At 40.6% G+C, this 23,093-nt stretch overlaps 1 protein-coding gene across 2 annotated transcripts in view; it reads left to right on the top strand.

Moving 5' to 3' along the window:
• The window catches only part of KCNQ1 (potassium voltage-gated channel subfamily Q member 1), a 377,552-nt gene extending 356,441 nt beyond the window's left edge, over positions 1-21,111 (top strand). For both annotated transcript variants that reach the window (XM_064452526.1, XM_064452527.1), the window contains one exon: positions 18,994-21,111. In XM_064452526.1, the coding sequence (XP_064308596.1) occupies positions 18,994-19,194 (201 nt within the window). In that variant the 3' untranslated portion in view covers positions 19,195-21,111. The remainder of the gene's footprint in view (positions 1-18,993) is intronic.
• Positions 21,112-23,093: the final 1,982 nt, after the last annotated feature.

Genomic DNA, 23,093 nt, shown 5'->3' on the forward strand with positions numbered 1-23,093 from the left:
CCCTAAATGGTATTAGTGTGTAGTAGTAATAATAACAACAATAATAATAACAACAGATGGAGTTCAGATTCTGACAGACGGTTCTGAGCCATTACACATTTGGGAGTATGAAATACAGTCGAGCCCAAGACAGCTATTTTCATTAGAGACAAAAGTTAACAGTTTGGCAGGGCGTCCGAATTTGGCGTTATGTAAGCTGGGCTTTGCAACTTCAAACCGTGGTTTTATTTGTTGGGTTTTTTTTCTCCATCTCCATACGGTTCGGTCTGCGACTGGCATGTTTCAGAGCTGGCTCGTTGTGGGATCTACCCTGCTGCAAACAATGTTTGGAAACCTGAAAAGAAGGTTTCTTTAATTAACTGAAAACCGGGGCCCATAGTCTACTTGATATGAAAAATAGGCCAAATTATAGTGGTATTCATAGCCTGCTGGAATGGTTGGTTGTTTTGGAAAAAAAATGTTTTTAAAGGAGGCTTGCCAAGAAACTGTTCTCTCAGGAAATGATAGATGGCAGTTTGGAGACTTGAGTGGCCTGTACTGTATGTATGTGTCTTGGTAACTGCTGACTCAATCATGTGTGCTCCTGATGGCTCCCACATTCGCAGCACAGGGAATTTACAGTCCTGATTCACAAACTCATTACTGTCCTGCAGTTTGGGACTTTTGCACATGGCCTCAGGATTGTTTTATCTGAAAACAATGCAAACATATTTCTTTAAATTACACTTCAGATAACCTTTTGGTTATCACCACTTTTACAGCGTGTGCTAAAAAACTTGCAGTTTCTTTTCCAAAGCTATAGTTTCTCTGAATACACCCTACCAAGTTTGGTGTTTTCTGTTTGGTTCCCCCCACCCTTTTTCTTTTATAGTATGTTTTCTATGACATTGTGAAGTTTTAGGAAATTTAAAATAAAGAAGAATAAAGACATGGCTAGCATTTGTATGACAGGCTTAGTTTTTAAAAAAGTAAAAGAATACTCGGTCTCTGTTCGTGCACTGAAAAAAGATCTGCTTTTAACAATGCACCATTTAGTCATATGAGTTCTTTGCAGTGATATGTGCTATTTACTATATACTATTACTATAGGGGATATGTTGTGTACAAGTGGCCAACCCTTTGGAGTGTACTTTTCTGAGTGCTAACAGTGATCTGTGTTTTCAGGCCGTTTATATTACCTTAATCCCATTGACAACAATAAGTTTACTCCTCATTTACTCTGGGGTGAAAAAGAAGCGAATTGGGCCTATCGTATATTTAGGAGACATCGTTGCAAAACATGTCCTGTTCCTGAGTCACAGTGGAGGGAGAGAGGAAGGTTCGTGGGGTACACAGAGCTCAAGGGTTGTTTTTTTTCCTAATGTTGCCTAATGAATCTAACTGAAAAGGGTCACACAAATGGTAGAAAAAGTTGCATCTACATGTCCATAAAAAATTTATACTGTGTGCTTGTAAACTACAGGCTAAAGAGTTTGGAAATAATTTGATAGAAAATTAAACAATTAATTGCCTTTAGCTTGAATGTTAGTGTCCCTAGGCACCTTATGAAGAATTTGTGTGTTTGGTCATTTGCATCCTCGAAAACCTTTTAGGAGTTCACATAGGAGGTAGTCGTGAAAATCCTGAACACTTCAAAGATCCCTTCTCTCCCCTTCCTTCATTATTTTTCTGCCCTTGCTCCTCTTCTTTGATGTTTCTGAACAAATTCTACCCCTGCTCCCCTTTTACTTACCCAGCTGCATGGTGCTGCAGTGCAGAGCGGCTGTAAACAGCTGGGTGGAGAACCCTGCCCATGTCATCAGTGCTCCTTTCCTTTGGTAGAAATGGTGTTACTTTTATATTGAGGACAGCATGAAACCTTGAAGTGTATTTCATTGAAGGAAGCACCTACCTAAATAAGTTTCTGCTCTGTGATTTCTCAGTGAGAAATCTGCCGATGGGTTTTATGTGCAGTCTGACAGATTAGGAGAAGAGGAATGTGAAATGCAGGTATCTTTGCCCCCTCTGACCAGTTAGATATACCATTGATTCTTTGAGTTTTGCATACTGAGCTAAGGGACGTACCAGCACTGAAGTGTAAGCAGGAACTGTCTGGGAAGAGCTGCAGGTGACTTCAACTGTGGAGTTGAAGTCATCAATGGAAAATAATAAATGCTGACCTTGGCATTTGAGTGCCAGCATAATTTTAGGTATATAAATAGCACCTATGAATTACCGAGTGAATACAATGAAATTATTTGACATTTCTCATAGGCTTAAGAGTTTTGCTGGATCAGGTATTGATATACAATCAGAGATGGAAAAAAATTCCATTTACATGAAAGTCAGAAGAACATATGCTTAAATCTAAAAATAATGCTAAACTTCAGATTTCAACAACAGTATCTGATAACGCTCTTAATTTTCTCTGTTCATTCAAATGTTCTGGACTGTCTTCTTGTGCCCAGCAATGGGGTATTACAGTCTTTCACCTTTAGAGACGTCAGAGTGTGAGTGTATTTCCAGGGTTGCCTAGTTTTGCAGTATCAGAATGACTGGTCTAGAAATACAATGATGTCTGTCTCCTGGGGTGGCTGATTTAAAACCTTTGCCATGAGTAATGACCCCCAAGTGAGTGAAGTGCATAATTAGTACAGGTGTTCACTGTACTAACAAAAGCATTTTTAGGCTCTGGGACCGTCTGCAAAGATCAAGTTCATGTCATTTTCTACACACGGCAAGCTTCTTTGTCCAGCATGGGTATACAAGCCCTAAATTAACTGTGGAATTACAAACAGACCATAGTTAAAATGTGTAAGGAGAGAAACCTCGTTTTGACCTCTGTACTTTGCAATCACTGTTACGGAAAGTTATAGACTGTGTGTTTCACATACACTTCTTCCCAAATGCATGGATCTTCCTCCTTGAAAAGTTCACTGGGAGTGGAGGGCACTCAGAGAGTAAGGGAAGTGTAGAGCACCTTGCAACGCTATTGCAAACAGGTTTGACAAAGTTTGACCTATGTGAAATATTCATATAGAAATGTTTCCCTGGAAAATGACACTTATTCCTATGTGTCAGTTGTATGTGGAGAAATGCTGTGATTTAAACAAGCTGCTTCTTTAGCCGGGGGCTTATTTTGCTCTTGTACTAGATGCACTAGATTGTGCTGCAGCAGAGGGGAAAAAAAAGACAAAGAATCAAGATAAAGTGATATTTGTGATTATATGTCTCTATGTCTGCACATCATCTGCAGGCTGTGGATTTATTAGTTTTTCAGTCAGTAGTCACTGTTATATAAATAATGCATATCAGAGCTGGTCACACAGGGTCGTCTCACTTGCACATGTACACTGCGAGTACCGTCTGAGCCAGACAGAAATAAATGCAACCAGACCTCCTCTGCCTTCTCTGTAGATCAGCTTTTAAAAGGCAGTGTCAGGCACTTGTGTTGCCACGGCAGGCCATGTCCCATCTAGAAAGATGCATTGGTGTGGTTTTTGTGGGGTTTTCAGGTGATGTGGGTGCTGTTCCTGACTCAGCCGTCATTTTATGCAGGACTTAAGGTGAGTCATTTTGCCTTCTGTTGTTTCCATTTCCCCAGCCGCAAATACTGGGTATCACAAAGCATTTTGAGGCTTGGAGGTCGAAAATGAAAACAGAAACACTTGGTATTTTTATCCTTTTTATTATTCCCACTGTTGCTCAGCATCTATCTTAAAACTTAGATATAATTCGAGAAGACCATTTCTTAATTTGAAAAGACTGTCACTTGAATATATAAATCAATAATGCAGGTACTATAAATTAAAAAGGAGCACCTTATTCCTGAAAGGAACTCTGATGCTTGAGACTGAATTAAACTCCTTTCACATTTCAGAGCAGATGTGTCAGAGCTAAAATTGTTAGCTGAATCACATAAAGCCATCCATGAAAATGGATGAAAATGTCTTAATTAATTCAGAATGATGTTAGCATTTTAATCTGTAAAGTCCTTAGTAGGTGCTATCTGACAAACTTTTTTCAAAGTTTGTGTGATTAGAGGTGACTGAATTTCACCACTGAGTAGCAGATTACTCTCTCTGTTGAGGGGGTGGGGGGGGGGGGGAAGGGAAGATACTACTTAGGAAGAGAGATTAGCAGAAGAAAGAAAACAAATAACTCCATAGTTACCTCTTTCACTGCTTCAAGGAAAATATGTAAAGGGAAAATCAGAAATGCCTGCAGCTAAACCAGTTTGTGTAGTGATGCTCAGATCTTCCAAGTAAAGCACAGCCTTGCTTCTGTGAACACAAATGATCAACCTCCAGGAGAAGCAGGCTGCAGCTTGCTTCAGATGATTCTCTGGTGTTCCCTTCCCAGAGTGCCACTGTCAATGAAGTCCTTCCTGACTGATGCCCAGGACAAACTTGGTCCCTCTGTGGAGAACCATGCTTTAGATGACAATTAAAGTGATGTCTCTCATCACCTGCAAACACTGAAGATCCTGTAGCACTCTGTCTGTCTTAGGATTGGGTCACTTCTTTCTGCCACCATGAAGTTCTCCTGTGCTTTCATCATATTGCTACTCTTTGTTCCCGTCTGTAAATGCTGTGGAGTGTTACTGTGTGCTGTGAAGCAGATGCTGCCTCCCATCACAGAGAACCTAAATTTTGTTCTTGCTTTAACAGGGGCTAGTGCAGCCCTTAATGGCAGGGGCTTGAGGGGAGAGATCCAGCTACATATTCATGCTCCTTCTTTGTACAGTTGATAACATTTCTGGTAGGAGGTGGGAGTGGAGAAGGGAAACATCAAAAAGCTATATGTGCAAGACTGTCACCACCTCTGCCTGAAGGATCTTCCAGTATTCCATCATGTCTAGACTATATGTACTGTGTTATCTTGTGTAGAAGCTTCCTCTGTCATAGGATAAAATTACAAAGCCCAAATCCTTTTTGTATTGAGCAGTAATGATCATCATTATCTTAAGAATGAACAATCCAGGCTACTGCCTATGAACCAGAAGAATAGCAAGAGGTGGATGGGCACCTAACATCTGAAGCTGGGCAGATCATTTAGTCTTCAAGCCTGTCATGATGATTAATCAGCTAGGAAAGACTGTGAGCCTTTTGCTTCCACCACTGAGCAGATGCTTCCACCACTGAATAGTTCCTTACACTGCCAGTAGATCCACTTTTGGAGTCACAGTTTACCAGTCCGAATAAATGCCCAGCCTGGCTATATTCCTAGAAGAAGTTATTGACAAAGAAAAGCATTAAGGAATTTTTGTTATCTTTGTCATCCATTAATTTTCCAAACATGTTATTTTATCAGAAGCATTTGTTTACTCTTGAAGTCACTGTAGCTTAAAATGTTATGGAGAAGAGCCTTGATATTTTAACTGACTCAAAACCAGAGGGAAACCTGCAGTGGAACCAATTTGGAAAGTTAACCCATGCAGAACTTGTTACCGGCAGCAGCCAAATGATCTGTCTCTTAGTTTTCAAAATGAGTCAAGCCCCCAAAGTGTTAGGAAATTGGCTTAAAGACATAAGGTTGTATTTAAGGGGAAAAAATAAAAAATGGAAACCAATATCAGTCCTTAAAATCTAGTTTCTGAGACCTTGGTGCACACAGAAGACCTGCTTTCAAGGTTTCATCTGCAATAATGTTGGTTAGAAGCTAACTCTAGAAATTGAAGCTGGTATTGTCACATGGCTTGTTGGCTTCAGAACTCGGAATTTAAAGAAAAATGTCTAAAACTACAAAATGCATAACAAAATAATCACTTCATTCCCCCCCAGATTCAACTGGCAGAGCTGCTGAACTCCTGCAGGCATGGTAATGACTTTGTATGACCCATGAAATTTGACTGAAAACCCTTCTTCATTAGCAGTTGGTTGCCTTTGTTGTCGTTTTGCTCCTGGTATCCATAAGATCTACTAGTTTGCCTTTATGAATAATACCATGACAGCCAACAAGCAGTTTCTTTTCCTTTTAAACATGGGTTTTCACTGGTAAATATATTACGTTCTAGTTCACTCGTTGGTTTTTTGTTGGCTTGTGATTGATTGTATCTGCCTCTACTTTCTGAAGCAGTCAGTAAATGAATGAAATGCAGTTTTGGGCTGTCCAAGGCACTTGATTTTAGAGGGTGCAAAGCATCTGCATCTTCTGTGGATTTCAGTGTTTTTGCTGGGTGCTTACATTTCTAAAAAATTAAGGCATTTTTATTTTTAGAGTATTCTGAGGGAGGTATTTCTGAGGATGTGATTTCAGCAGAAGTGAATGGCAGTTGAAAAAGGCTGGGGGAGTAGAGTGGGCTCGCAGGCTTTTTATCACCAATAAATTTCACCTCTGATCTCTGTGCAGCCCCTGGGAATGAAAAGTGCCTTTGGAATTGTGTGTGGTTTTCTTTCGTTCCACTGCGCTTTCCCACTGAAATTTTCTGTCTTGCATCTGTGTCTTTGTAAAGCCTAATGCAATGGCAAAACAAGAGGCTGCCTCCTTTCTGAGGAGCAGACGCAAGCATACAAGAATACAGCCCTGGTTTTGTGTGTTCAGAATGGGTGCAAACTTGCTACCTTATTTATCACCAGGATTTCTAACCTTCACATGCCACGGCCCATAAATGACTTCTCCATAATAATATTTATCAAAGTATTTCTGGTCTAATTATTCATGCTGAGCTTGTTCTCTAAAAATTTCTCTTGAAAGCATCATTTTAAAGATTTTTCTTTTGAAAACAAATTCATGACCACATCAAACAGAGATTCATGTTGCCGTTGGTTTAATTACCAGCAGCCCTCAGGGAATCTCAAAACTCACTGTTGTTATAATTGCTTCTCTCTCTTTCTCTCCCCCACTCCTTTTCGCCTTCCATTTTTGATTGCTGCAGAAGTCATCATACGATTATTCTCTTTTTTAGGTTATTTTAGGTACAAAAGAGTTTATGTCCTTTTTTGCCTATCTAGTAACTATCCAATCATAAATAATGAGTAGATTATGGATACTGAGAAAGGAACTGGCCAAAAACCTTTTTTGGAAAAAACAGTTGAAGTAATCTTGTTTTTTAACACTTTAAGCAAAAAGGAGATAGTGGTGCCCTTCCCCACTCATGCCATGCCATGCCATAAGATCAGATCCATAACCTGTGGATATGTCGCACTTTCTATTACAACCAGAAAACCCAGTGCACCTAGTCTGGCTTTATTCCCTTTGAAAAGCAGTATGGATGCCTCATTTGGGTGAAGTGTGAAACACAACATAAGCGATGCTGACCTAACTCAAAGCGATACATGGCATATTTGCTTTAAAAAGAGCAGCAGTCTCAAATCTGTTTTGAATTAGGAAAAGTGTTTGAGAGAAAGAAAGGAAAAAGGGAACCATTTCATAGCAGGCATCTGAAAAATAACAGTTCGGAGGAAGGAGGAAAAATTGTCAGGCAAAACCTAACAGTTAAAGTTGAAAAATGTATTTCTAACACTGGGGATTATGAGTGTATATCTTATTCTTTGTTTTTTTAAAAAATAAAATCTTGGCAACTTAAGTGCATACTGTGATGATCCAGAATAAGAACAGCTACTCAATGGTGAAATTATCAGCAGTACTCCAGCAAGAGGTTATTAGTCATAGTCCCAGTATCATACTAGAGCCAGAGCCAAGGATTCAAGAAGCAAAACATTCCCCTTTGGAGAGAGGTCAAGATTAGTCACTTTTATTTTCTTTAATTGGTGAGGGTGGTGGGGGGGAGGTTGGGCTGGGGGTTATTTTGTTGTGGAGAAGAGTTTGGGACATATTTTTATGCTAGTTGGGTCTTTTACTTTTTTTTTTTTAACCCTAAAGTGTTGTAAATATGCCACTGTTCCAGACTGGAAATGGGAATCTACAGCTAGGAGAAAGCTGTTGTCTGATAGCCAAACTTCTGACAACAAAAATATGGAGTGATATTCAGAGGCTGTATTGCCATGATTAAACCAGCAGAAAGAGTCCTCCAGAGGCAAGTACCACAGGGAGTTTTCTTCACATCTGTGGAACTGAAGCATCTGAATTATAAGTGCCTGTTAGCTAAACAGAGTCTTTCTTTCCTCTGCAGATAGGTACTGGGGTGCTCAACCAGAAGGACCCTAGGAATGTTTTGCTGAACAAGAATGTGATTGAGAATGAGCATGCAACCAGTTTTCCAACCTTCTGTCTCATTAAAAAACCAGAAAATTGCTTTGAAGTTTTCCTTGAGATCTGAAGATCTTCCCAGGACAGGGGAAAAGATTTTTAAGGTTTTGTTAGCGTTCCTCCTTCCAAGTTGACGTTAAAGATGTTTAGAGTATCTGAAGGTGGGCCAAACTTTACTGCCTCAGATTTTCCCACTTTGTGCTAGCAATAACAGTACATACCTACTGCAGTATTCTACTGTATAGGTACACAAAGGTTCAGTGAGTGCTTTGGATACAAGATGCAGTAATGACTGCTATTTATCGTATAACTATATCCAAACTATTGCATAAAGATAAGGGGCTTTTTTTCCTGTTTTCTTTGATCAATATTTCCCGTATATTTCTTGTTATCTCAAGACTGTTTGACATCCTCCATAAGGCTGGATTTCAATTTAAGCATAATCTGAGAAACTGTTTATGATGATGGTACTAGATGGATGTCCAGTGACTTTTGTGGATACATAAACGTCTCATACTTCTGGTATCATTGATTCACTTGTAAGGAAAGAATCCCTCTCTCCTTGCCAATTTGTGTCTTATTTTTAAAAGAAAATGGAAGACAGTTGTGTCTAGTCAAAGAGAGATTATTTCCTGAGGGTGGGGCTGTAGTAAATGAAGATAAGCAAATTCTTGAAAAATCCAGTGTATTCAGTTAATAGGATAGGGGGATTTTATCTTCTTTAGTAGCTTCTGATAAAAGTCATATTTAGAGACAGGGCCCTAAACGTCACTTTCCTGGCTTCATGCAAGGAGAGAAAAACATTCCAAGCTCTCTTGTTCATCTGTTGATACTCTGTTAGTTTAGAGGAAAGGGTTAAAAAAATAAATATCTGACCTTTGTAATATTTAAGAGAAAAAAATGCTGTATCCTGAGGCAGTGCTGGGCCAAAGATTGTAGATTTTGGACACTGTCCTAACTTGAAAATTTCCATGTGTTTTAAGTCTTGTCTCATTTATCTACAACAAGAGTCAACCACAAATTTTAATTGCTCAGCTATAGCCCTCTGGATGCCAGATAGATCTGCGAGTGTTGCGCACATCTGGGCATACACTCAGTACTGTGAGGCCAGCAGGACTGGCCTGGGAGCTTGAGGAATGATGAGCAAGCAGAGGGGCTTTGTGGCCCAAATCTACACCTAAAGAAAGATTCTCAGGAAGAGCTGATTTCCAACAGTTTGGGTGTTTTAAATAAGCCAAATATTTTTGCAAGAAGTTGTTAATAGCAGCAACAAAAGCACTGAACCGTCGGTGCTCTCTTCTCAAGTAGCAGCTGTATCCAGTCTCTACTTCTTGCCATCTCCCCCAGCCACTTCCATCATGGTCCTCGTTTCTGTCTTGCCTAACAGTATTTTAAGACATCCCTTTCCAAATCTTTTACCGTCAAGCCTTTCTGAATCCGTTTGCCTTCTAAAATGAGCACTGTCCCAAAAGCCTTCCACCTTTGAGGTCTTGTACTCTACAACAGTCCATGGCCAGTCCAGTGTATTTCACTCTCACGTAACTTAATTCTTCCTTTTGCCAGTGTCCTGCCAACCTCCTTGTTAGAAGGAGAGGTATATATTCATCTTACCTTGCTTCCTTTAGTCAAGCAGCAAGTTGTAGCCAGATAGTTTTATGAAGCTGACAAGTAAAAACCAAACCAACTTGTGCGTTTGTAACTTTTGATTTTCTATTTATTTCTCATAATTTTTAAGATCTTAAAGCAATTGCTCTCTTATATAAGCACAGAATCTGTTGTTCCGTCTTGTTTCTTTGTAGGTCATATTTAACAGTTCCTTTTGTACCTGAAGTTTGGCCTGGTGCTGATCTGCAGCATTTATTTGCATAAGGATTATGTACATAAATATTGTATAAGTGGCTGGAAATAGTCAAAGATAGCTGTGAGGGTTTCTGTTTTATTGTGTAACAACTTCAGCTACTGCTATTCCTGAAGGCTGTATCTTCATTTTCATTTGGGGAAAAATGACAGTATCATAAAAGAGGCAGTTATAAAAAACATGCTGCCCATATACTGTGTTGTATTTTATATTGCATTATTTATTTAATCACATATTACTGAAGTGGCTTTTTCATATCAGTTTTTGGTTTTTGACCTGTTAGAGCATGTCTCTTACTATTGTCAGTTTCAACTAGAATTCATTCAAGGGAGACGTCTAATCTGAAAAATGACGTTATGGTTGTAATCTACAGTCATATAAGAATCATGAAAATCCCCATGAAAGAAATGGAGCTGAGTGAATGGTTAATCAGAGATGTCATACTTCCAGAAACTTTGAGGAAGCTTTTAGAAAAGAGGTTTTTCTTTGGGGAAAAGGACATTTGTAAAGGAAAAACAATTCTCTACAGTATAGTCACTTGCTTATCAAAATTGCTTTCCCAATTCTAATGGAAAGAAAGAATCATAGAATCATTAAGGTTGGAAAATACCTCTAGATCATCAAGTCCAACCATCAACGCAACACTACCATGTCTCCTAAACCATGCCCTGAAGTGCCATGTCTACATGTCTTTTAAATACCTCCAGGGATGGCGACTCTACCATCTCTCTGGGCAGCCTGTTCCAATGCCTGACCACTCTTTCAGTAAAGAATTTTTTCCTAATATCCAATCTAAACCTCCTCTGATGCAGCTTGAAGCCATTTCATCTCGTCCTATCACTAGTGACCTGGGAGAAGAGACCAACAGCCACCTCATTGCAACCTCCTTTCAGGTAGTTGTAGAGAGCGATAAGGTCTCCCCTCAGCCTTCTTTTCTCCAGGATAAACAACCCCAGCTCCCTCAGCCGCTCCTCATAAGACTTGTTCTCTAGACCCTTCACCAGCTTCGTTGCCCTTCTCTGGACACGCTCCAGCACCTCAATGTCCTTCTTGTGGTGAGGGGCCCAAAACTGAACACAATATTCAAGGTGTGGCCTCACCAGTACAGGGGCACAATTACTTCCCTGCTCCTGCTGGCCACACTATTCCTGATACAAGCCAGGATGCTGTTGGCCTTCTTGGCCACCTGGGCACACTGCTGGCTCATGTTCAGTCAGCTGCCGACCAGCAGCACCAGGTCCTTCTCCGCCGTGCAGCTTTCCAGCCACTCCTCCCCAAGCCTGTAGCGTTGCATGGGGTTGTTGTGACCCAAGTGCAAGACCCAGCACTTGGCCTTGTTAAACCTCATACAATTGGCCTCAGCCCATCGATCCAGCTTGTCCAGATCCCTCTGCAGACCCTTCCTACCCTTGAGCAGATCGACACTCCTGCCCAAGTTGCTGTCATCTGCAAACTGACTGAGGGTGCACTCAATTCCTTGTCTAGATCATTGATAAAGATATTAATCAAGACTGGCCCCAACACTGAGCCCTGGGGAACCCAGCTCATGACCAGCGGCCAACTGGAGTTAACTCTGTACACCACCACTTTCTGGCTCAGCCATCCAGCCAGTTTTTTACCCAGCAAGGAGTACACCTGTCCAAGCCATGAGCTGCCAGCTTCTCTAGGAGAATACTGTGGGAAACAGTGTCAAAGGCTTTATTAAAGTCCAGGTAGACAACGTCCACAGCCTTTCCCTCATCCAGCAGGCAGGTCACCCTGTCATAGGAGATCAGGTTGGTCAGGCAGGACCTGCCTTTCATGAAGCCGTGCTGACTGGGCCTGATCCCCTACTTTTCCTGCACGTGCTTGCTGAACTCACTCAAGATTAACTGCTCCATAACCTTCCCCAGTACTGAGGTCAGGCTGACAGGCCTGTAGTTCCCCAGACCCTCCTTCCGGCCCTTCTTGTAGGCGGGTATCACATCGACAAGCCTCCGGTCATCTGGGACCTCCCCTGTTAACCAGGGCTGCTGGTAGATGATGGAGAGTGGCTTGGCGAGCTCATCTGCCAGCTTCCTCAGTACTCTCGGGTAGATCCCATCCGGCCCCGTAGACTTGTGAGTGTCCAGGTGGAGCAGCAGTTGAATCTTGTCATTTCTCCCATTTTCTATAGCTTGAACTATAGGAAATACAGGAAATAGGAAATATAGGAAGTAGAGCTTGTGCTGCACAATCAGGCCAAAATTCTTCAAACAAACAAAAACCACTTTAAAATGCTACAAGGTGCTGGTGTTACCAGTTTGGTTTACATCCCAACATAATTAAGAAAAATGTGTGACAAAACTGAGTTCCTATACGGTGCATTAGGAATTTACTATGCCAAGTCAAGCCTTTTTTAATAGTAGTGTACTGATATCAAGGTACCTTCTGGAGGATTGGAGCCAGTGACTGGCTTATAAATTCTGGTTGTTTCTGAGCTCTGACCCTGACTCAATGACTCAGAAGTTTCTTCCTAGTCCCAGGTCATCACCCTCTGTTGAAAGCGCAAGCGGCACACCCTGACTAATGGTAAATTTTCAGCAGCCATTTAAGGGTTACTACTACAAAAAATAAGGGTTTTTACACTTTTGAGAAGTGTAGGAGAAATATTTCACTAATAAAAAATACAGAGTAAAATATGATCAACAACAGGCTCAGTTTACTGAAAAAAACAGAACAATTTTTAGTATCTCAACGCAAAGAAGAGATTGGCACTGATAGCTTTACGCAAGAGAGCTGATTTTAGGACACAGTGTGTAGCAAGTACCTTTCTTTCCAAAGATGCATTTTCTCTCAAAATTATCAGTTTTATTTTCCAGTTAAGGCAGTGGTTACAGTGTTCATATAATATTTTCATTGACTACAAAGTGACTTGTCACATGCAGCCCTCAAAACCTGTTAATTTTGTTCCTCCAGAAGCTCAGCCTTTTTATTTTTCTAGCGATGAGTAATCTTATATTAGAAGAGAGTGTTTCGCCACTGGCTTCACTTCCTCTATCCTTCCCCCAGACACTGCACACATACTCCCTTCTTTGGCCAATTGTCAAGAGAAAGTACAGACACTCTGGAGAACAAATCTTCCTTCATGCAGATTATATTCTCCTATAAACACCTCAGCGACGGGTATGTAACCTCCAGCAAGACTGCTGCTTAATCTCTGGCAACAAAATAAACAAATTGAAACCAGAAGCTCTGATAAGGGGATTCACAAGAATCTGGGATCTTGGGTACTGTAAATGGGAGGAAGACTCTTTCCATGATTTTTGAAGAATCATGTACCTGAAGAAAGAAACTTTCTTTAATAATGCTGAAATTATTGACCTCTCCTGCCACTATTGTAGTTACAGAGAAATGCTCAAAACAAATCCACTGTGAAGATTCCCATACCTATCCCTGAGCTTATTTAGAACTACCCCTAACATTGTATTTGTTCCAGTCCACAGGGCCCTCAAAGCTAAAGCACAACTTTTAGAAATGTTGAGATACCAAAATGTGCAGGGACTTAGCAAGAAAAGGAGTGAGGGAAGCTGCTCTCTGGAGCTTCCTCAAATATGTTCAAGAACAGTACTTAAGTAGGATGGATCCCACCAAAAAAAAACATGACTTGTAACCACACTTTCACTTGCAGAACACTCTCACAGTTTTCTTAAGCTTGATACTGATACCTTCCTTCATTTTGTTGCCACTAACAGGTATCATAAGTGCTGGAATATTTTTCGCCTCTTATATTTTCTTCAACTGAGTCATTAGTGTGCCTGAAGATTATTTTGTTAATGTAAAGGACAATTTTGTGTGGTTTTTTTTCTGAAACATAAAGCTAGCTCATTACTGAGTAGAGTATTGAATAGCAAACATGTTAGCATTTCTATACAACACTGCTTACAAGGATGCACAGATGAAGAAAGCATACTTTTCTTTCCCTAGAAGTTTGCTACACTATAGAGCATTAGGGTCCTCCTTATTAAGAGGCCACCAGGAGTGATAAATACATGAAGATCTTCCCAGTGGTCTTCAGTCATTTGGAAAAAGTGCCTTAAGGAGTTGGTTCCCTTTCAGTTAAAAAGCTGCACCCTCAGTAATGAATGCTACTCAAGGCAAGTCAGGATAGCAGACTTGGGAGTCAAAGGTTGGAAAAGTGGCTGAAATTTTCCTTTATCACATTTTTGTTCAGCCAAGTTCTGGTTTTCCTCTTCTCCTTTAGCAGTTTCATGCTCAGCTTTCTGTGTTAAGAACAAGCACAGTCCCCCTGAGCCCACTGAGTGAGTGCAGTGCTGATAAAAAATCACTTCATTAAGCACAAATTATTTGTTTAATCAGTCAACCATATTAAGAACATAGGTAGTTATAAGCCACCATTCTGTCCAAAGGGACTATTATTTTTACCCTTAATAATATTTACTTTTGACATCTCTGCGAATGACAATGAAGCACAGATGAGACAGCTTTTATCGACAGTGTTAATCAACCTTGATCTCTCCGGATCATGGAGCAGTGTTTGGTGTAACTTACTAGTAATTTGCAGTCTTTGTGGCCTAAATTATGCCAAGCTCCTAATTTTGTCCTTCAGCTTCCCCACAATCCTGAATATTCATGGCTGAAAATACCATTCCCCTCAGCTCTGTAATTCCACCTGTCCTAGCCCCTACAATTAGTTTTGGGAGTAGGTCTCCAGAGTGCTGCTCTTTAGTTTTCCATTACAAGGGTGCACGAAGGAGACTCTCCTCCAGATGTCCCTGAAGCCACTCAGGCTTCTTAAGGAAAAAAAAAAAAAAAAAAAAACAACCAAGGAAAGACATTCATTGTTACCTTTTATGTTCTGAATCATACCATGAATTTGTTGTAAGTGCTTAAAATTACAGGGCATTACAGGGCAAATATAATGTGAAGATCTGGAAAATTTTAATAGATTAATTGCTCATTATTCTGTTGTCTCCTCTCATCACAAGAACAGTCTCTGTCTTGTTCACTAGCACCTCCTGGAATGCCTTTGATACCTTTATAAAACTTGGCGTGTCACTTTATATCCAGTTGTAGAGCACTACTGCTTCTGAAAGCGTGACCTAAGAGGACCTTGTGGTTCATAAGAACTATGTCATTGCTGCTAGTCTATTTTGTTGGGTGTCAGATCAGTCATGTGCCTCTGACTTTTTAGGGAGAGCAAAAATCTGTTCTGTAACATAGCTACATTTCTTCATGATGTGCCATGTAAGATTTGTGCTCTAATCTTTCACCCTTTGTGAAGAACTATTTGGGTTTGGTTTTTTTCTCTCAGTGCGCTGCATGGATGGGATTTTTTTTATTAATTTCTAAGAACTAGGTTCAAAACTTGTTTAAATCTGCTTCTCTCCATCTGTGCTCAATCTATGATCCTTGGATCTTGTTTTAAAAAAATTATCTCGAGGATGAAAAAATCTTGGTTTCATACAATATTTCAGTAAGACTTAGGAATAACTGTGGTGTGTAATTTCTGAAGAGTTTCAAACCTGCTTCCTCTCCCCAACAACTATAAAATACAAAGGAAATTATTTGCATATAAAGAATTTGATCATCTAAACATCATGCTTCTAATGAAACATAAATCAGCTAGAAAGAGCTTACTTAGTTTTTCCTAAAAGAAACAAATCAGTCTGAGTTATTTTTCTATGGAATTAACACTGTTTGCTGTTTCAAGTAAAGGGATCAGAGTTGCCCAAAGCAGTTAAGATTATAGCAACATCAGCAGTTTCTCTGTTTGCTTTACTTTTATTCATTCTGGCATCATAGCTAATTTCTAATCAAGTAAGTGTGTTTGAAAGTATGATTCAGGGGAGATTATACACTTCTCCATGCTAAGTGCATAAACCTAGTTTAACAAAAAGGCTATTGCACACAATGGCATTTTCCTAGTGGGCATAATTGTCTCTGCAGCGAACAAGTGAATGATGTATTTCAGGATGTGTGTTTCGATGACGACGGGCAGATTGGGCATGCTAATAAGCAAGGCTGTTCACCAGCAAGCCTCTTATTCTTGTACATCAGAGGCCTGTGAAGGCAGTAGAAATTGTCTTCTGGTAGCTTTTAATTCTCTCTTTAAAATTTCTAATACTTGAAGTAGACAACCCCTTTGGCAGAACCGAGGATGGGGGTCCTTTGTCCCATTGCCATCTCATTTGCAAACACCATCTTTTCTGATCCAGCCCCAAGAAGCATGAGCAGAGCAATGTACAGAAATCCCGACTGCTCCTTGTCTTGTAATATCCAAAGAATATGTTACTATTTGCAATTGGCAATTCAGTCCAAGATTGATCCAGAGCCTGCTGAAGTCACTGGAAGTCTGTGGTTGCCAAAAGCTACCAACAACTTCAGCATGTCTTGGAGTAAGCCCCTCATGGGCACAGAACTCCCTGGGAAATGGCTTGCTTTATTGGAAAGCAAAACTGATTAAACAACAATTAAACACAACCAGCTATCTGGACCTCCCTCCACAAAAGCTTTGTGGCTTTACAGCCCTACCCCTAGAAGCAGGAATGAGGAAGACGAAGGTCTTTCCTTTTTATCTCATATGGCTCAGCTCAATAGTAATTAGCTTCTGCCTCTGCTTCTGTGGGCCTCCTGCACTGCACAGCTGCAGCAGCCAAACCTTGTTCCCTAGAAAAAATTAGGCAATTATCTCTGGGAATTTATTTCCCAGCAAGAATATTCACATCTCACTTCTCTCCAGTACTTCATCACTAAGAAGGACAGCTCTTGAAGGACTATCCAGATCTCAGTCCAATCTACTGTCATGTTCAATAGCTCATCACTGCAAGAGTTTCATAAATGCACATTTTCCAGATATATCTTCAGTCTGTGTTTCCTCTGGTAATCCCTGCCTGGAATCACAAATTAAGAAATATATCTATTAAAACCCCCTAGTTGGTTTAGAATAATTAGCAAAAAGGCATTTCTTGTTAGGGGAAAAGTGGTCCTCTGGAGTCTGAAGATAGCTGTTTGTCTGCAAGTCTTCCACTATAGTCCTTCCAGTGCAGCTGTCTCACAAAGCAAGAGATACGGGGGCAGTGGGGGATGGAGGAATGAGGTGTTTTTGCAGGCTTCACTAGCACTGATTTGTACCGTCACACTTGGAGCATCATGAGTTTGCCATCTGTGATGGGCACCATTTGGGCAAAGCGTGTCTTTTTTTAAGGGAGTGAACAAATAGTGATGAAATGAAAACCTGATGATCTGCTTGATTTTCCGTCTGTATTTTCTTCTAGAAATCTTGAACTTATGTGTCCTTCAGCTTCCTCATTTGAAGGATGTCATCTTTCAACAGCCATTTCCATCCAGAATTACTAGCATTTCGTGTACCATCTAGGGTGCTTTGCCTAATGTTTTCAAAACCAGCTGCAAAGTATAAATCTCTGGCACCTCATATTTTAAAATCACTGTATCTGCTTCCCTACCAATTGTACAAAGTGTTTGAAAAAAACCCAGCATTTTCTCTACAGTGGAAAAACATTTTAGTCTCTGCTGAAATCCTCCAGGTTTGTTGATGTTCTGCTCAGCCTTACTGTCTTTTACTATCCTGTGTGATACTTGGACAATAGCCAGGCACATATAAATTGCTCCCACTCATGCTCTCTCTGGCAGTTTTATGTGCCTTTCACTACTTTCTAGCAGATATTTTAGGCAGCAATTTATTCCTATCACATTTTTTTCTGCTTTTTTTCTTTTTTAAAACCTATGATATCTTTTTGCCTAGAATTTACTTAGAATTTTAGGATCCCTGTGGATCAATGGGTCAGAGACTACAATGGCAAAATCTTGGCTTTCTCTTTAGGCTTGTAGAAGGGAGTAGGAGGCCATAAGAAGGACTCTTATTGCCCAATTTCAATGCTTGCCATGCCAAAGGGCAGAGAGCGGGCATGACTTTGGAGCTGGAAGTGCCCATCTTTCCCTCTGGTTGTCTGTACATTGGAGGCAGCACAGAGAGGAGGATTCCCATGCCAGATAAAAGGGGTGGTACAGATTACTTCTTGACTGGAAAATGCAAGAAACCAGAGACTGAATCTGTGGTGTTCCGAGAAATGTTTCGCTCTTGATTTCTCTCTGATCACCACAACTGTACACCAAATAGATTCTAAATTTTGGACAGATCCATAATCTAGTCTCTATTGACTATCCTGGTTTTTCATTATATTTCTCTTAAAGATTAGAAGAAAGAGGGAAAAAAATTAATTAAATAATTTAAGGGGCTTTTGTCTAAAGGCAGAAAATTTTGCATTATGGATCCAGGCTGAACTTTCCCCTGCAGCCCCCTCAGTTGAAAAATTAGCTTTCACCCGAGAAGAGTTTCTGGCTTGCTGTGAATCATGTCATTCAAATGGCAATCCTAGTGAACACTGCATCATTGGGGGGGTGAGAACATAAAACTGAATCATATCCCACTCCCAGCCCTTGCCACAGACCCCAGCTGCTATACACTTGCATCAGCAGAAATATCTGTGGGGCATTTTGTGGCCTGAGCTGGTAATTGGGCCCAAATGTAACAATGAGCATCAGGCAGTCCTAGTTTAGAGTTGATTAGATCACTGCAAGTACAGCAGATACTTACTACAGCATATTGATATTATTAAGGCATATAAGTGTGTTAGTAGTTTAGCATGTTTTCAAAAAAAATATGGACATAATAATAACAAAAAACCACGGAAGCTCAGTTTTGGGACTTAGTTCTCTATCCCAGCACATATCGTTAAAGCCCATTTGTCATATGTTCATCCAGGTATAAAATGAGCATCAGAGCACATACCAGAGGTATTATCAGGCCTGTCCTCATCCAACTGACCTATTGCATTAAGTTTCTAATGCTCTCTTTGATAGACTGTGAGTCTGTGGTGTCTTCATAGAGGTTGTGGTGATCCTAATGAAGAAAACTGTAATTTTAATTTTACATTTGTATCACATAGTTTGTTGCAATTTTCTCATGTGCCACTACTAAACCAGCCTTCCCTTTGCCTTCATAGGTTACACAAATGGACCAGAAACTGAACCTCATTACAGATATGCTACATCATCTGGTTTCCCGTCAGCAGGGGGATCAAGGGAACAACAGGTCATCTCAAAGAGGCAGCAATGTCAATTCAGATCTTTTCCTCCCTAATAACACCCTGCCAACATATGAGCAACTGACAGTACCAAGAGGAAACGAAGATGATATATCCTGATGTGGTATAAGTCCTGGTTGGGTTCTTCCCACCTTCCTCCTTTAAATGGGACTGAATATTGAGAACCTGGAAGGAATTAAGTTCATCAGCCGTCCAAGAAAACATGCAACTACTGTATCTATACCACTAGTCTCAAATACGCTCTTCTAAAGCCACTCGTTAATAGCCAAAGGATTGCCAGGCTGCCTAGTCCCAGGCAAAACTTAGTGAAGCTCCACATTGATTTTGTTCATGAACAAATTATCACAACTCGTTATTTCTCCAAAAGACCAAAATGATGCAAAGACAGGCAAAATGGCAAGGGTTTGGAGCTCCTTCAATAATAATAATAGTAATAATAATATTCTAATAATACTTGAACTTAGATGGAAAAAGTGCATTCTGTTTGTGAATCTGCAGATAGCAATATATTTCTACTACTAAGGTTTTTAAAACAAACCAGGATAACTTATGTTGGTTTTATTGTATAAACATACACTAACATTCTAGAGAATGACAAACCACATACGGAATTATTTTCATTTTCTGTTTTATTTTAATGTTGCTACATAAACAGTTATCAGATAATGACCAGGTTTTTAAAATCTGTTTTTCTTCAGGGAGGAACTAATCCTTAATCTGGAACAATACTATTTATAGTGGAAAGTGCTATAGATTTTTTTTTAAGATATCAGTTTTTCATGGGGAGACAATAAACTATTACATAGACAAAAATTATTCTGCTTTCTAGAAAATTGTTGCCAAAGACTTTACGTATAAATAGAAAATACAGTGGTCTGAACGTACTTGTCCTGAAATAGCTTTTTAAAAAGAAGGCCCGCTACTTCTTAAATCTACTGGGTTTTAACTTACAGGCACCAAGAATAGTACAAGAGGCTGAAGTGACTGGACTTGCTGGTCGAGTGCTTGAGCTGGCCACTTACTGAGCATTCATAATCCTCGCAGAAATCGAGGCCCCAGTTCAGGAAAGCATCTCTCATCCAGACAGCATATATGACAATTTGAATAGTTTCCTGAATAACGTATTGAGAAATTCAACTCCCAACAAGAGTCATTTGGTATTGAAAAGTGCCAGGTCTCATTCAGAGGACCGAGGGCCTCAGCTACAACCCACAGCATTGAACCACATTACCCCACATGACAGTTGCAATAAAGCCAGCACTGTTTGGCTCGGTGTGATTTTTCACATACACAACATGAGAAGGATTTGGGCTTTGATTAATAAGGTTGAAATTCAACCCTTTCAGATAGCCAGCACCTGTACCACAATAGCCCTGCTTTGAATGTGGAACATATTTAAAGATGACAGCGTGTCAGGAAAAGCTATTTAGTCCAATGTGGTGGTGGTGGTGGTAGCCCATACCACTGGCAAAAGAGGGAGATGTAGTCAGATTTATCAGCTCTTGCACTTTGAGCATCATGCACATCCAGTGCATCCTCTTCCCCTCACTGCAGAGCCTGCACCCCATGGTGGTCCCTCTCCCTCTCCTGGAAAACCAGTGCCCTAAAGCCTCATAACTTTGCACAGCAGTTAATGTCACCAGTCTTTAATATCTTTGAGCAGTCTGAAATACTGATCTGTAATGAACTGAGATTGCAGGGAACCTTCTCATAATGCTGCTTATATTCTGGGCTTTCTTTTCAACATTTCATCTCTTTCACTTGGACTGCAGAGAAAAGTATGCTGTATTTAACTTTACAGATTGTGTTAGAATTATCCAGCCTCACTGACGTACAGTAGAAAAATGTTAAGGGTGTAGAAATCTACAGGCATAAACAGGAATTGTATCTGGGCATTATGTTTTATAGAAATCAAAATTATTGTCATGATTTTGAACATTTTTTAAAATGAGATTCACTATGTAATTTCAGGTTATCAATCAGCCTGTTAATTTCCTAATAAAATACAGGACAAGAGTGCCATGTCTTTTGGTTATTCTAAAATCCAGACACTTGATACACACAGGAAAGCTGTTGGCTTTGCTTTTTTCTCTTAGCCCACTGTACAGTATGCCGATGCTTTATTTGCAATGCAGGACTGGAAACCTTCTGCTGATTCTTTACTAGAAAATAAAAGAAAGCAGGACTTAATCGGCTGGGGTGGCCTTGGGGGAAAATGCACGTCCTGCTGAAAGAGCCAGGTCTATGCATTTCTAGGGGCATTGCGTTAACCAGAAAAAGCATCCAGTCCTACCTGTTTATTCCCAAGACCATACCTACATTTTCTGTTTGGCAGCTAATCTTGGTGATAACAGTTTGGCATAGCAAACATTTCATGCGAAAGATAATTCCTCCTTCTTGATGTATCAGTTGGTCTACATCCATCCAAAAATCACTGTTACCAGGATACTGGGAATAACCGGGTTTTACAGATTTTCAAGGCTGGTGGCAAGTTGTTGTGAGGTCGGTGATTCCTCACCTGGGTCCAGCTGATCCTTTCAGAAAGAGCAACAGCTCTGAGACCTGCTACTTCAAATCTGATAATCCGCCTTGCCCTAAGAAAAAGAAGAATATCCATTTTCCCAGCTGAAGATGGATGTCGTAAAATGAGCCATCCAAATTTGCTGTGCAGCTGCCTGGAGCTAGCCATCCCCAAGTGCTCACCGGAGATAGGTCTGACCTCTCTGCTCGGCGGACTGGACTGGATTTTTCTCACCTGCTGGGGCTTCATACCTCAACGACTTCTCCTGGAAGTAGGTACCTCATCATTTTTCTTTCACAGAGCATTGTGGAACGTCAGCAGCAGGAAGATGAACTGAACAGTTCAACACTGGGCCAGCCTGAAGAAACCAGCATGCAGTGAGTACGTGTTCTGCTGAAACCTTATCTGCTGGTGTCTGCTGTTCATCCAAACTGTCCAGAGTGGGTTTTTTTAAGTGGGTAGGAAAAGTTTGGAAACAGTTTGAAGGGGAGCAAAGGAAACTGTAAGGTAGGCAAATCCTTGGCTTTATAATTTTCTAGCCCGTTTTTGTAAACTGTGTTAAAGTAAAAGCATCTGAGGCTGCAGAAAGGAGTCTGTTAGAGCAGCACAATAGCAGTTTGCATTTCAAGACTCGTGTAAGCTAGGTCTGGACCTCCATCCCTGCCTAAAAAAATAAAGGTCAGCTAAAAAAAAAGTCATCTTAAAAAAATGTGAGTTGGCTCAGCTTCCCCAGCCTCCCAGGGTCTGGGTGCTATGCCAGATACAGAAGGAAGGAAGCCAGTGAATAGGACAGGAGGAGAAAGATGGGGTGCCTGGAAGCTCACCCTGTCTCAGTCCACAACAGAGGCAGACAACTGTGCAAGTTTGCAAAAAGAAAGATTAATGTGGGGAGGGAGAGCGTGTGTGCAAGGGAGGAGGTTTGGAAGATGAGCAAAAGCATGGGCTCCTGGTTAGGGGGCTGTGTTGGGATTCAAGAGACAGAAGCACTATGTCTGGCATCAGCATTAGTCTACAGTGTGACCTCAGGGAGCGTCATTTCACCTGTCGGGCCGCATCTGTTGCCCTCTGTCCTCCGCTCAGGCCATTTGCATATTTAGACCACAAATTCTTCAGGACAGGGACAGCCCCTTTCTGTATGTTTGCTCAGTACCTAGCACAAAGGAACCTGCACTCTGGAGACCTGAGGTACCACTCTCATAGAAATAATTACTCAGGAGGTAAAAGCCACCCTCAAGCCCTGTTATATGCAAAGCCTTTATTATTCTGAGCTCACGGAGTTTCAGAGTTGGAAGTGCCTGCTGCCAAACTGACAATTAGAGGATGTTGGGTTTTAGATCCCCTTTGGCATAGTACTTTACAAAATAAGATTAGGAGTCTGGCCATCACTCACTTTCACTCTTGTATTTTAAAGCAGGTTCATTTCAAATAATGCAATGGGGCAGCGCTATGCGAGATTAGCTGAGGCAGAAATCTTTGA

Source organism: Phalacrocorax carbo, chromosome 5 (assembly GCF_963921805.1).
Source record: "Phalacrocorax carbo chromosome 5, bPhaCar2.1, whole genome shotgun sequence".
NCBI lineage: Eukaryota > Metazoa > Chordata > Aves > Suliformes > Phalacrocoracidae > Phalacrocorax > Phalacrocorax carbo.